General features: G+C 40.9%; 1 protein-coding gene across 3 annotated transcripts; it reads right to left on the bottom strand.

Annotated features, from left to right (window-relative positions):
* Positions 1 to 7,728: 7,728 nt before the first annotated feature.
* Positions 7,729 to 11,532, bottom strand: LOC125751187 (uncharacterized). 3 transcript variants are annotated; one of them, XM_049029801.1, is made up of 8 exons: positions 11,397 to 11,532; positions 10,844 to 11,146; positions 10,451 to 10,531; positions 10,027 to 10,134; positions 9,790 to 9,849; positions 9,325 to 9,426; positions 8,705 to 8,809; positions 7,729 to 8,598 (listed from the first exon to the last, which is right to left on the bottom strand). In XM_049029801.1, exons 1-8 carry the CDS (start codon positions 11,455 to 11,457, stop codon positions 8,471 to 8,473), a joined length of 948 nt encoding a protein of 315 aa, XP_048885758.1. In that variant the 5' UTR covers positions 11,458 to 11,532; the 3' UTR covers positions 7,729 to 8,470. The 3 variants fall into 3 exon arrangements, with proteins under 3 accessions (XP_048885758.1, XP_048885759.1, XP_048885760.1); XM_049029802.1 differs by lacking the exon at positions 8,705 to 8,809; XM_049029803.1 differs by lacking the exon at positions 10,027 to 10,134.
* Positions 11,533 to 14,041: the final 2,509 nt, after the last annotated feature.

Genomic DNA, 14,041 nt, shown 5'->3' with positions numbered 1-14,041 from the left:
TACCTGTGTTGCTGCGTTATTGTTTTCTCTTTGGTTGATTACCGCATTTGTACAGTGCGCTAACAATTCAGATTGTATAAGCTTGAACCAGGACAACTCTGTGCATATTGTGTTGCTTTGAAGAAATATGTGTTTTGTGTTTGAGTGATAGTGTCTTCTGAGTGACAGCATGAAAATAATGGTGCTTTATGACACTTATTGTCACGTCCGGCTCGTCCGATCCTCGTATGCCACGCCCCCCGATCATCCACGTGTGCTTCCCTGATCATGCCCAGCTATTCCTGTTATTTTCGGCTTGTCTTTTGTATTTAGTCAGCGTCAGAGTCCGTCTTCCCCAGACTTGTCATTAATGTTAGTTTGTAGCCGTCCGTCTATCTTCCCGTTCCCTGAATAAACCCGTTTTTCCCTCATCCTGCAGCAAGCATGTCTTCAGTTGCAAGACTAGACCAATTTGAGTCAGGTTTCGAGGGAGAGGCTTAGCAGTTGAGGCCATTTTCCCAGTGGTCAGCTTCACCTGGGACTTTCGTGTGACTTTGGTGTTATCAAATGATTACCGCATCTACTGTTTTGCAAAAAGTTCATTAGCACTGGTAACTGATGTACATACAATGAGAAATAGTTCATTGTTGTACAAAAGAATGTTTGTTGGTTTACTCACATGTTTTTGTAACTCACAACATGCACTGAATTCTGGGAAAAACCTCATAAGGAAATGAGAAGAACTGTATGTTGCAGAGTCTCAAATTACATTGACATACTGAAAGGAAAACATTACGGTACCTTTACACACAAGAACCTTTGCTTATTCAGACACATTATTTCTGGAAATGGAACCCTGCAGAGTTCTTTCACTGATATAGTGTGCCCTCCACCACACCTTTGGACACCTCTCCCTCTTGCTCTGACATTTACTGCTTGCTCCATAGTTTTCCTGCCACAACACTCAGGAAGAGACCGTAGAAAAGTTTGCAGTTAGTAATCGGTCACAATTAGTCACAATGTGCACATACATGTACAATGAGTTGGTGCGCATTTGTCTTGTGAGAAGCTGATTAACAGCTCATCAAACTGGCTAATAAATAATGCTCACTGTACATTTCTCATGTCCGGTCCACTGAGAATAACGTCTATGCGATGCTAGTTGTGTTTATGCAATTATAAATGTACTTAGTGAGTTGCAAAATATATTTCATTAACTGCAATTAGTGCATGCAGAGTATGAAGTAAAACAGTGTTGTGGCCAATAGCATTAATGTTGTGCAATTCTGAGGCTCTGCCATAGAAATGAAGTTAGTGGTTTGAGAAACGCATTAAAGCAATGAATTACAACTGTAACAGGGCATTGGCAAATATAATTAGCAGTGGCACACACAGAGAAAACAGCAATCGATATTAAACTCACACTCAGTCTGGGCACTAACAAGATAAATCACATGCAGGCCAGGAAAAGCATTACAAGGGTAACACTTACTCTTCACAACAAAAAAATAAAGAGATGCACAAATTAAACAGCACAATTACGTATATGAACAGCTCTGCGCAAGACAAGCTGGTAATATAATCTGCCTCTTGGAACAGGCCCCACAGCGTACATATATTTATCCATAAAGTTAAACATACAAACAAACAAATAAATAAATACAAGAATTACAGTAAACCTATACAGGAAGTAGAAATGAAAATGAAAAAAAAATCTGTCAGAACTGAGGAAAAAAGTGCTGAAAAATGCATGTGAGTGTTTTCACTTGTCAGTGAACTTTACATTCTGTAATGTAGAGCCTTGAAATGTTGATCTCAGGCTCTCTGACATGAATAAATATCAGTATAAATAAACAATGCTCAATGGGATGGCACTGTGGTGCAGTGGTTATCAGTACTGCCTCACACCTCTGGGACCAGGGTCCTAGTCTCTACCATAGATCCATGGGTGTGGAGTTTGCATGTCCTCCCTGAGTTATTGTGGTCTTTCCTCCAGCTATTCTGGTTTTCCACCACAATCCAAAAGCATGCTGAGGTTAATTGGAGATACCAAGCTGCCTCTGGGTGTGCATGTGTGAGTGTGCCCTGCGATGGGTTGGCACTCCATCCTAGGCTGTCTGTCTTGTGTCCGTAGCCTCTGGGATTGCCTCCCACCCCCACCCCCTTACCCATGAATTGGACAAGTGGTTACATGGATGGACAATGATCACTCAGTGACAATGAGAAAGTGGGAACTGACTCTCATTCAGAATTGTGGAGCTTAGGATCCGACTTACACTGACAATGTATTTTGACTCTCATAGTTAACATGATGCTGAAGATACTTTCCATTTCGGTGGTACTGACTCATTTATTCATTCAGAGCTCTTTCCTCATTTTCCTGTGCAATACCTCCTCCAGGGGCTTGAGGCTGATTTTGAACACAGAGCCAACTCTCCTAAACAGCTTGTTCGGTATCTTGGCATCCTCAGCTTTTATAGTGCTGCCCCAACACACAGCAGCATAGAGGGTGTCGGCTGTCACACAGACTTATAGAAAGTCTGTAGCAGCCTCCCACACGCGCCAAAAGGCCTTCTCAGGAAATACTGCCGGCTATGTCCATTCCTGTACGCGGCTTCTGTGTTCGTACCGTAGCCAAATTTAATGTCCAGATCTACCGCTAAGCACACGTACATATAAACTACCTTAATGTCCACATCCTGTATGCTTAAGACAAAAACCTCTGGGGATCCAAGGTCAACTGGCCCCCCAACACTCCTGGGCAAACTAACATCACTGAGAAGAGAAAAGAGTGGACATGCTTGCTAAAAGGGAGGTATATGCAGGGATTAAGAATGAAGACAAAGTCCATCAATGAGTCCGTTATCCATGTTGGCCTCTGGCCAAGGTCTGAAGCTCTGAAGGCTGCACCCATGATTATACAGTTTGTCTCATTTGCGATGTCACCCCCCCATGGGACTTTGTGCCATTAGATATAAAGGGTTTATAGGTGCACACTTTCATCAGCTTGGTGTATTTGCAGAAAAACATGGTTTCTAGCTGAGCTTCACTAGTTATAGCAGAATGGAGAGAAAAAATAGTCTGTTAGAGAGGCCCTTGATCAGTGAAGAACAAATGGCACAGTAAGCATGAGACCAGTACAGAGGCACAGTACAGCGTCTCAGCCAAGCCATTTCTGCTTGGGGTTGAAGAGGAGTGAGATCTTCAACAGGGGAGAATTAATGCACAGGCTATCAAACATCAGGGTCTACATTGGCAGTTCTGCTACTGATCTGCAGACAGTACAATGATAATGCAAAATATCAGATCAAATTAGTAATAGCAGTATTGTGTCAGGTACTTCATCCTGGTCTTGGTTTTGATAAGTCGCACAACTGGACTCCTTTGATAATGCTTTTACAATGAATAAATATTTGTTCATTGGGATGAATGCTAAAGTGTTTTTTTCATTGTTAATGAATGGGAATTAAAAAAAAAATCAAGACAGATAAAACCTATAAACCATCTTTATTTTATACTTAGTGCATAACTAAAAGCAACAAAATGTCAAGTTTGATCATGAGCTTAAATTCAGAATGTTATCCAGGAACTACATTCTTAGGCAAATAGAAGAGGTAAAAACACACACACGCTAGTTTTGTGAAGCAGAACTGTTTATGAAAGTGAAGGGAAAGAGTAACAGTATCAAACTCAGCAGGTTGCAGTTAACACCCACATGTTCAGACAGACCATCGTTGCTGCTCGTAATTTTATAAATAGCAGAGCTGAGTGCAGGGCAGCGTGTGTCCAACACGCAAACATGCTTTAAATACACTTTGGTCAAACCACAACTGTTTTTCGAACACGCAGGAGGATGCATGTGAAACAAAAAGCCCAAAGAGCATCTGCTTCACAGCGTAGCGGACTTTTGCAAGCAGTCACTAAATGTCTTTTTCAATTCAAGCAAATGTTTACTGTAAATAGCTATTTGTTTCTCCCTGTATTCCCGTCCAAAATTAATATGTTTTATACATCTACCAGTAACCATTCCTTTCAGGGATTAACTCTGAAACAGCCTTCATTTGCATATTTGAATGATTCCAAGGACTCACCTTCTTTCATTGATGTTCGTGAAGATTACTTTCAATACAGCTGTACCTGATCCATTTCACATTAAGGTTGATCAAAAACGCTGATCATGTATTACATGATGATCGTCCAGCTTATTAGGGGTAATGTTGGTTCTATACTGAGCATCATACAGTTTACGTTGGCTTGGCTAGTTGATTATTCTGTTGTACTAGCTATACTGGCTTACTGTGTTAAGGGCTATGTTGGTGTTAGCAGTGAGCATGATGCCATAAGCAAACACAGTTAGCTTCATGTATTAATTTGCATGTGTGGCGTTACTGAGGGAGGAAGTAGCGAGGGAATACGGAAATGGACAACCCGACTACGCCACTCTGGGAATTTCACCCAGAGAATTAGAATACCGGAGTTCAAAACCCACTCCAATATAAAAGGACACAGATTCGTGATCACCATAGGGGAGACGCGAAGACCATAAACACTCCCTTTATTAGGCTGCTGTCAATTAACACTCAAAATAAAAACACAAAGAAACCAAACAGCAAATTACTAAACCAAAATCACAGCACAAATACAAATCAAATCATGTTTAAAACACTCCAATCACACGACAAAAGAGAAAACCCAAACCAGGCAGCTGTTATCGGGAGGGGAATGGGAGGCATACAGTCAGACAACACTCTAAGGGGTCCCGCAGTACATGACGCACGTACATCCACCCAAGGGGTGGCTTAAAAGAAAGCAACGCGACCACGCAGCGCGGTATCGCCCGACACGGATCCTCACCGCCCAGCACCAAGCCTTCCCCACGACGCCCCCCCAATTTACATTCAATCAATAAAACACATTAATCCTTAAAAACCAATTAAAACATGAAACAAAACATAAAACATCCGGGCAAAACAGCAGCAATTGTAGTGACTTAGTATCCCGATGGTCTGGCTCACGTCGGTCCGGGACACTCCAAGTCGCGAGCCACTACAAATACAAACACAGTATTAGGTATGCCCCTACTACCCAAACGTTGGTAAAAGGAGACGAGACATACCTGGCAGATTACACGCGGTAAGAGTTGGAAAACCTTAAAAGCGGAAGCAACCGCAAGCTGCTAGATTTACCAAGCCCTTGCAACTGTAAGGAAGATACCAAAGCACATTACAACCACCCATACAGCAAGCAAACGACCCCGTCCACTGATGCCCTACCTGCAGCGTTGGATATAGCCACAACTTCCGGAAAAGGAGATACTGGCGCACGGAGAGTCACGTCACGCTTACAAATCAGTCACACACGCAACCACAACCGGGTCCTATATACGCGTGCTGGCTGCAACAATTAAGCAATCAGGTTAATGAAATTACCGTGCCCCAACCAGATCGCACCCTCCAGCTCCACCTCATTACACATGCAGTGTGCAGGGCCTAGCCACAGGTTTACATGCACAGGTAACTGGCCCAGTGTCAGCTCTACCAGCTTATTGCTGTGTTCCAGGCAAACCAAGACAGAGTCTCTGCACAGGCAAGATGACAGCATCGCTTCTCCTGCTGTGTACAGGGATATGGAGTTTTCCTGAACTGCGATTCACTGATAATGTATGTTGGGTAACACTTTAATTGAAGGGGCACAGGTAATTTAGTAACTCAGTTACTACTCAAGTACAAATCATGAACAAATATAATAACCGCATGCAATAAATGAACCATTACACTTAGTTTCTGATTAATTAATACATTAAGTAAGATTGTACTACTACACTATTTGTGCCCCCTCAAGTAAAGTCTTACAAAAACCTGTCACTACTTAAAGCTTAAGGTTATTTTAAATTTCTCCATATAATTAAAATATTAATACTGAAAATGTCGTGATGCAGAAGATGTAGATCACAGTCAGAAGACACAAGCTATTGGGAAAGAATCTGAGAAATGCAGGAATGTATGAGCTGTTGTTTATTCCAATATGACTGGAAATCTAGTAAATGTTGTTGGGATCACTCTGTTCATCACTAGTGCGTCTTAGTTCAGATTTTTTGTGTAGTATGTGCTTTTTTCTTGGTATACAGTAATGCTGAGCACACCGAATGGATTCCCGGGCTTGTTTCATCGCAGTGTTTCCTGTCGGTCTGAGAGGAGTCTTAGAGGTGCAGGCCGATTTTGGCACTCCGGTGTCTGTGTTCGAGGGAAACCCTGCAGGTCCCTTGCCTTTCTCTGATGGGGCTCTGTGATGGCCTGGTTGGAGCAATCTCACCCAAGGGCTATAGGACCCGAGAGGAGATCTTTATCAACGGGAAGTGCAGGCTGGGCTCTTGTGGACCGTGCTGGAAATCATACCCTGGATGCCATTAGTGACTATCCCAAGCCAGATGGGTATCACAGCCTTTAGCAAGAGGGGATTGTAGACCACCATATGCTAATACGGCTAACTTAGTTCTAATTTTAAAGTAAAAAAACAAGCATATGGGTCATATGTGGCTAATGATGTAACCATTAGTTCAGAATTTTTTTAACTCCAGATAATTGGCTTTTGTTTTGCAAAAATGAAATATTTACTACTAGGACATTTTGCTGATAAATTTACCCAGCTGTCTATGACACTGATAAACACTAACCTGGTCTCAACCTGGTCTTCGGGGGCCTCCAGACAGTCCACGTTTTTGCTCTTTAGGTTGAGAAACACTGCACTAAAGGACTAAGGGCATGTATGTCTGGGCATGTCCAGCTCTTGGTCTCCCCTGCAGTGCCCCAGCTAGTTATAGAGCAGACCTGCTTACCCGACAGAAAAGCGGAATTCCAGTGCTCTGCAAAATCGAGCCAGTGCATCCCAACTACATGCATCCTGAATAGAATATTCCCGGAAAATGTAACCGTGGCAAATATCAGCGCATCCAAGACTTTGAACTTTCAGGGTTGGCATTCACACATGAGGGATTTACATTTTATTTCCAGTTTATTTGTAATTTAATTATGCATTTAGTTCACCAATTTATAGCCTTCATATTTCTTATTTTTATATTTCTTACTGTCCTTGCTACTCGCTCATCATGTTCTTTTTGTATCTCATACAACTTACTCTCCCCAAGGCCGTCTGACCCCTGGCTGCAGGCGTCTGTACGAAGACCATAGACACAGGGTCTGTTTCCCTTGGGGGAGGCGGATTCAGACACTGAACCAGTCGTGTATAAACATCTTTCTGTAGCATTTTCATTCTGTCTTAATAAACTGCTTAAGCTTACGGAACCTGCCTCATCATTCAACTGTAAAAGAACCTGAGGTGTCATTGAATAAATCTATCAGAGTACACCAAGCAAAATGCCGCTGTGCTGTTCCCTGGGTTGGTTCCCGTCTGCGTCCCTTGTTCCCGTGATAGGCTCCAGTCCCCCCGCGAACCCAGTTGGGATTAAGCGGTTTCAAAAAATGGATGGATGGATGGATGAATGGATGGATGGATGGATGGATGAATGGACGCACTGCCTGATCTAAAATCAGCGGCATGGCAGCATTTTAGCTTTCTGGTAATCACAAACGAAAACGGCGGGAAAAGCACAGACAAGGCAAAAACTGTGTGCAAACACTGTAAAAGACTGATAACATACACAAATATCACAACGAACATGCTTCAGCATGTCCACCGGCACCACAGTGAGCTGAGCGAAGATTATTAAAAGGGCAAACCACACTAAAAAGCTGCACATGCAAGCCTTAGTTTATTTATTTGAAGATTTTTTTATTCAATTTCAGTTGCACTGTTAAGAAGAGGACACGTTTTGCACAGTTTAGAAAGATAAATAAAGGAATATTTTGGAATAAATTTGTCTGCAGCTCATTCTGCTAAAAAATCGTGAGAAAATCGGATTCTGAATCGTACCGAATCGTTTCATTCCTAGTAACTACATACTGAATTGTCAGGTGAGAGACTTCAAAAGGCATATAAAGCTCTCTCCACAAATTTAGTAGAAGGGGGAACTACAGTACACAGCTTCTTGTGGTTGGTAGAAGTGTAGCAGTACAACAAAATAAAGAGAGAAAACCAAGTCTGAGTCGTTGTACACTCAGTCTCATTATTCTACAACCCCTACTCAGAAAAAATAACAGTATGCAAAATGCAAATAACAGAAAGCAGTGACCTAAGTTCACTTGGACTTAATCCACCAAAAACAGTATAAAGACAAAATATTTAATGTTTGTCTGGTCGGCTTCGTTCTTTTCGTAAATATACATCCATTCTTGCTGTTGAGAACCTGCAACACATTCCAGGACAGTCGGTGCGAGGCAACTTAGGGCCAAAAGTGAGTTTTACAAAGAAGATAATGATATGATTTAAAACCGGATGATGTTTAACAGGTGACTGTAATCGTGCTCTGGTTTAAAGGCTGCAACCAGGAAGACTGTAGCTTCTAGAGCTCATGAAGGCTCGTGGAGGACAGCCGTTAGTCACTGGCAGTGCTGTCCAATGACGGAGAAAAGCCTCTTCTTGCTGAGCCCTTTTCCTTGCTCTGAAAGTTGATCTGAGCATAAACATCATGTCTGGGCTCCGCACTAGATGATGCAGGAGTGCCTGCGTGTTGTAAGGAAAACAGAACTGAGATTAGTGATTACGAACACAAAGTAAAGGAGAGTTGCCCCCGCCCCTCCCCCCATACCCCCACCGAGGTTTCACTTACCTTGGTTAGAGGTCTGAGGCTCATAAAGAGTTATTTCTGGCTGTTCTTTAATCAGCATATAAGTCATGGGAACATAAACTGCCTCAGCAGCTCCATCTGCAGTCACTGTCATACAGTATTCCTTGTCAAACATTTTTGCTGAACAAAAATGTAATATCTTACATGATGTGGAAAAAGTGAATAACAAGCAAGGTTTAGTGCATGTGGAAGACTAGTAATAAGCTGCAAGAATGATGCAGTTGGTGGTGTTGAAAGTTGTCAATGAATTCCTTCTGTGCTTTGACACAATCCAGAAAGCAAATTGTTTTCCACTTTATAAAAGCTACTCAAATTGCTACTGGAAGAACCTGAAAACCACCTTCATTTTCAGAAGACAAAACACAAATTAAGGAAGCAGAAGATATAAAGCATCCTGTAAGGGGAATTACAAGAGTCACTAATTCCTGTTTCGCTATGTCACAACCATTTGGGATCATTCACCTTGCGTTTTTTTTTTCTCTCTAAAAAATGAGTAATTTTATTTGTGTTCATTCATGTATATCAGAATGGGCATCTATTTACACATGATAAGGTGAATGTCCCGGAGGTCACTGGTAGATATTGTTAACACTTGCTTGTACCTTGCTTTGCATTCTGGGTCAGCAATGGCTCCGTAGAACAACGTCCTGTTTGTCGCATCACTACTGAAAAGGGATCCGGCTCCATATTTACATACTCATCCTCTACAGAAAAAAATTATGATGAAAATTTGCAGTGGCAAGAATTACAAAAGAAAAAATAAACACACTGCACTATATAGTTCCTTTTCAACTATGCATGCGTATATTTGTCTGAAAGACAAAGTCGATAACAGTAGATTAGGGGTCGCCCAACCTTTTTTCTGTGAGAGCTACTTTTACAAAGATGATATTCTATTGCATGACCTTCCCTTTAGTTAATTTTGCTGATTGCGATCAACTAGTTTGCCACCAATGAAATAAAGCATTATCCATTAATCATCTCGCGATTAGCCTCGAAACACGGGTTACTAAATGTAAACGTGAACTATAATTGCACATTACAAACAAACTAATTTCTTCACTTGCCTCTCTTGGGTTTGGAATTGAAAAAAATGCAGCTTCCTCCTCGTTGACTATTCTTTCTGCCTTTAAAAGCAAGACATGTTAAAGATGCACCCTTTAAGAAGGTTACCGTGTATAATTATGCTGTGTTTAGATAGCATGATTCTGCATAGAATCTCCACCAAGAAAAGTTTACTACTGTATGCATGAGTGGAAAAGATGATTTGCGTTAAAGATCCTGGAGGATCTGGCAAAGCGTACCTGCATGTTGGACGTGTTTGACAATATTCAGAATGACCAGAAAGAAGATGACAGCACAGAGGAGACTCCCACAAGCCGAAAGCAAGAATAGGGTCACTAAGGTGTTGCCTGGCCAAAAAAAAAAAACGCATCTCTTATGAACTATGACTAAAGCGAAACCAAAATATCAATTAATTGTTATTAAAGATTTTTTGCTTGCTGTTGTACCACAAGCGAAATAATAAAGATCACATAGATTGTAAAGTCAAAGTCTCAAATTAAAATAAGCTGGTAGTAGAAAATTAAAAAGAATTATAATTTGATATTTTCTGCTTTCATAGTACTTTTTAAGTTTAAGCAGCTTTAAGGCATTCAGTAGATGCAACAAAGAGCATATGCAGAAAGAATGAGCAGAAATATCCAATATCCATCTTATTCTTCTTACCCTGAGGATTAGGCATGACGCTGTTCTCCTTGCTAAAGTTGTTCACAGTAGTGGTAGAAACCCCTCCAAAGCTGATCTCATCTATCAACAAGACCCCCATTTTATTGAAATATTGTTGCCCTTGTACACCTTACACCTCATCTTTACTACTCCAACACTACAGGGGACCTGGACCAGAACCAACTTAGTCTAATGAGCATGTCAAAGTGCAAGTGCGTGAGTGGTGTCTGGACGGGTTTATTCATTGATGCTCAACAAAGCCGTGTTCTGTTTCAGTTAACTATTGTTATAACATTCTACGAAGGAGCATCTGTATGCATAATTTTACAAAGACCTCTGTTACATTCAAGGGTTATACCTTTCTCAGAGTTGTAGACTGAAAGTCAAACTCACCTTGCACATGCAGAGTAACAGTGCCCCGGAAAATGCAGTGACCAGTGTGATTGTACACCTCCAGCTCAATATTTCCACTGTGTCTTACACTGGGCTCTCTCAGCACCAAGGTTCCATTTGGAAAATAAGTCACTGCGTCGCTCTCTATTGGAATACTCAAATTCCTCATCCTGAACACCTTATCTGCCCACTTCCATGAGAGCTCTGAGAATCCAGTGGTGGGCATGGATGGCAGAGAGAGAGTGACGGATTCCGTATGCGTTGTGGTGTGAATCCGACTTTCTTCCTGTGACTTTAGGCAAGCTTTTGATGAAACGTGAGTTAAAATTATGTCAAATTAAAAAAGAAAAAGTCAAAAATTAAGTGTTTATGCTGCGCATTACAAATAATTCTTAAAAAATGATAAGAACCTATATACGATCAACATCATTATAATTAGTGTTTTTTGTTCTGCCTGTATGAACCAACCATGCGTTCGCTAAAAGCATAACAACAAAATGACACTTTCTGCGCCTCAAACCAAATAATAAAAAACACTCCCATGGAGACTTACACTGTGACGAGCAGAGCACAGCAAAGCTCAGCAAGCCTGCAGATATCACACCCAGCCGCATGCCTTAGCGCTTTGAGGTCAGGAAACCAGAACATGGGCCAAAATATCCCAAAGACTGACACACGTCTGCTCTTACTGACCAATGATATGTTTCTCTTTTTACTACTCGTCTCTGCTTCTGCCTCCAGTGAGCACGTGACCATTTTGAAAGAGTAACATAGGGCAAAGGTGGAGTTTTCTTTTTAATATCAGTCATGACTGAATTCATCAATGGCCAGAAAAGTCAGCACTGAATATCAAACACAGATACTGTGTAAATAAAAAAGTAAATGTTGTGTGAGGCTGCAATTAACTTCTCAGGGTTAGTTATAATTTAGTCGCCTTCCAGCATCAAACCCATGCATGACACTCTGGCATCCATCCAATCACAGTGCACACGTCTGGCATTTCAAAGTCAGCAACAAAACTCCATTAAACGCCATCCATCCATTTTCTATACTCGCTTTTCCAATGCAGGGTCTTGGGAGTCTGCAGCCTGTCTTAGAACAACCCACGATGGGACGACAACCCATCACAGAACTTCATAAAACACATCCGCGATAAACCATTAATTACCACTGCCCTCTGCAGGAGACAATCAGAAGAACCACAAATCACATGAAGTACATTTATTTGGGGGAAGTTTACATTTTTAGAATGAAAGTCAGAATGAAAGTGTTTGTGAAGATGGTTCATTTTTCTAGTTTTGCACAGATGAGTATTGCACATCTTGTTACATGCGTATAATTAGTGCTATGTTTAATCTGTACTTTATCATTTTTTTAATTTGTCAATAGTAAATAATGATTTAGTACTCATATATGTTCAGTAGTACATTTTACATTTTAACAGTTCTGCTATGAAGTAAGACATTACATATCAGCTCCTTTAATTATCTTCACAACAATTGAACCTCTCTCCTTGCAGTTCTTAATGATCCGATAAGTGTTTGATTTAGGTGCAGTCTTACTAGCAGCAATATCCTTGTCTGTGAAGCTCTTTTGTGCAAAGCAGTGATGACTGCACATGTTTCGTTACAGGTAACCATGGTTAACTGAGAAAGAACAATGATTTCAAGCACCACCATCCCCCTAAAGCATCCAATCTGCTATTCTAACTCTCCAGTGATCTCCAGCCTTGTCCGTGTCAACATTCTCCTCTGTGTTAATAAGAGAATCACTGAAATGATGTCAGCAGGTCCTTTTGTGGCAGGACTGAAATGCAGTGGAAATGGGTTTGTTGGGATTAAGTTAATTTTCATGGCAAAGAGGGACTTTGCAATTAACTGCAATTCATCCAATCACTCCTCATAACATTCTGGAGTTTATGCAAATTGGCGTCATAAAAACTGATCTCAAAACTTTTGCCCGTGGCTGTACTTACGTAGTCTGCGAATGGTATGAGAGACCAAGAAATGTATATCATTTGGAGTCAACATTTGAGAAAAATATTAATTCGCAAGCAACCACCAAGAGTCAACTGTTTGGCCTAGAAAAACCTATAAACAGAACCAATAACTATGCGATACATTACATTTCAAACACAACAACACATTGTGGGCGAATCCAAAGGACCTGAGTAGTAGGCCGCTTTCACGTCTACTTCAGTATGGAGTACGACTGAGATGTATGAACGAAAGCTGGAGACCAGACGCCAGACAATTTACTCTGGCAATTTGCCAGCATCAAGACTAGTAACGGTCCCGGCAATTATCCAGTAACGGTTAATTTGATTTATCTGGCACTTGCGTCTATTCCAGGAATGCTACTTCAATGTATTTTGAGTAGGTCTGAAGCTGTGCTATGCATATGCATGTTTCCTATAAGAAAGCAGGCCTACTGTATTGCTAACCCTAATTTGGGGCCTTAGGCTTATACAACAGGTGGTAGGAGAGTAGGAAATATGCTACTAAAGCCTGCAAAATTGTGGCTTCGTATCCTACGGGGGAGGAGAACTGTCATAAAAACACATATTGATGTCTGGAAACGCCATACTTTTTCTAACCCTAACCCTAGCCTCATATTGCTAACCCTAAGTTGGGGCCTTAAGGTGATAATACAGGCAATTGGAAAGTAGGAAATATACTGCTAAAGCCTGCTAAATTGTGGCTTGGTATCCTACGGGGTAGGAGAACTGTCATAAAAACACATATCGATGTCGGGAAATACCATACGTTTCCTAACCCTAACCCTAACCCTAACCCTAGCCACATACTGTAATTTCGCATTGGGGGACGATGTCTAAAATCCAGCAACCTTTTTGCTGACACTTATGTGATATATTTGTACTTGTTTCTGTTTAAGCTTAGTTACTGAAATGTGTTTAAGTAGTATGAAGCTGGCAGAGTTACATTTTTTTGTGTTATGCATGTGCATTTAATGTGTATGGGACATGTACATTTAATGTGTATGAGACTTGTGCATTTAATGTGTATGAGACATGTGCATTTAATGTGTATGAGACATGTACATTTAATGTTTGTGGTGTAATGTTCTGCAACCAGAAAAAGTGTTTTGATCAGTTATTTCAGAAATAATTCTATTTTCTACTGTTCTACAGTTTAGAATATTGTTAACAAAGTATTTTTAATCTTATTTCCATAAAAA

This window comes from Brienomyrus brachyistius, chromosome 10 (genome assembly GCF_023856365.1).
Source record: "Brienomyrus brachyistius isolate T26 chromosome 10, BBRACH_0.4, whole genome shotgun sequence".
NCBI lineage: Eukaryota > Metazoa > Chordata > Actinopteri > Osteoglossiformes > Mormyridae > Brienomyrus > Brienomyrus brachyistius.
Note: the sequence above shows the minus strand (reverse complement) of the source record. Positions and strands in the feature narration are given on the sequence as shown.

Excerpts from the sequence above, each read along its gene's own strand:
- LOC125751187 (XM_049029801.1), bottom strand. The coding sequence starts at position 11,457 with ATGCGGCTGGGTGTGATATCTGCAGGCTTGCTGAGCTTTGCTGTGCTC. Across the intron at positions 9,427-9,789 it reads CAATTCCAAACCCAAGAGAG|AGGATGAGTATGTAAATATG; the intron begins GCAAGTGAAGAA and ends TTTTTTCTGTAG. Across the intron at positions 8,599-8,704 it reads GCCTCAGACCTCTAACCAAG|GCACTCCTGCATCATCTAGT; the intron begins GTAAGTGAAACC and ends TACAACACGCAG.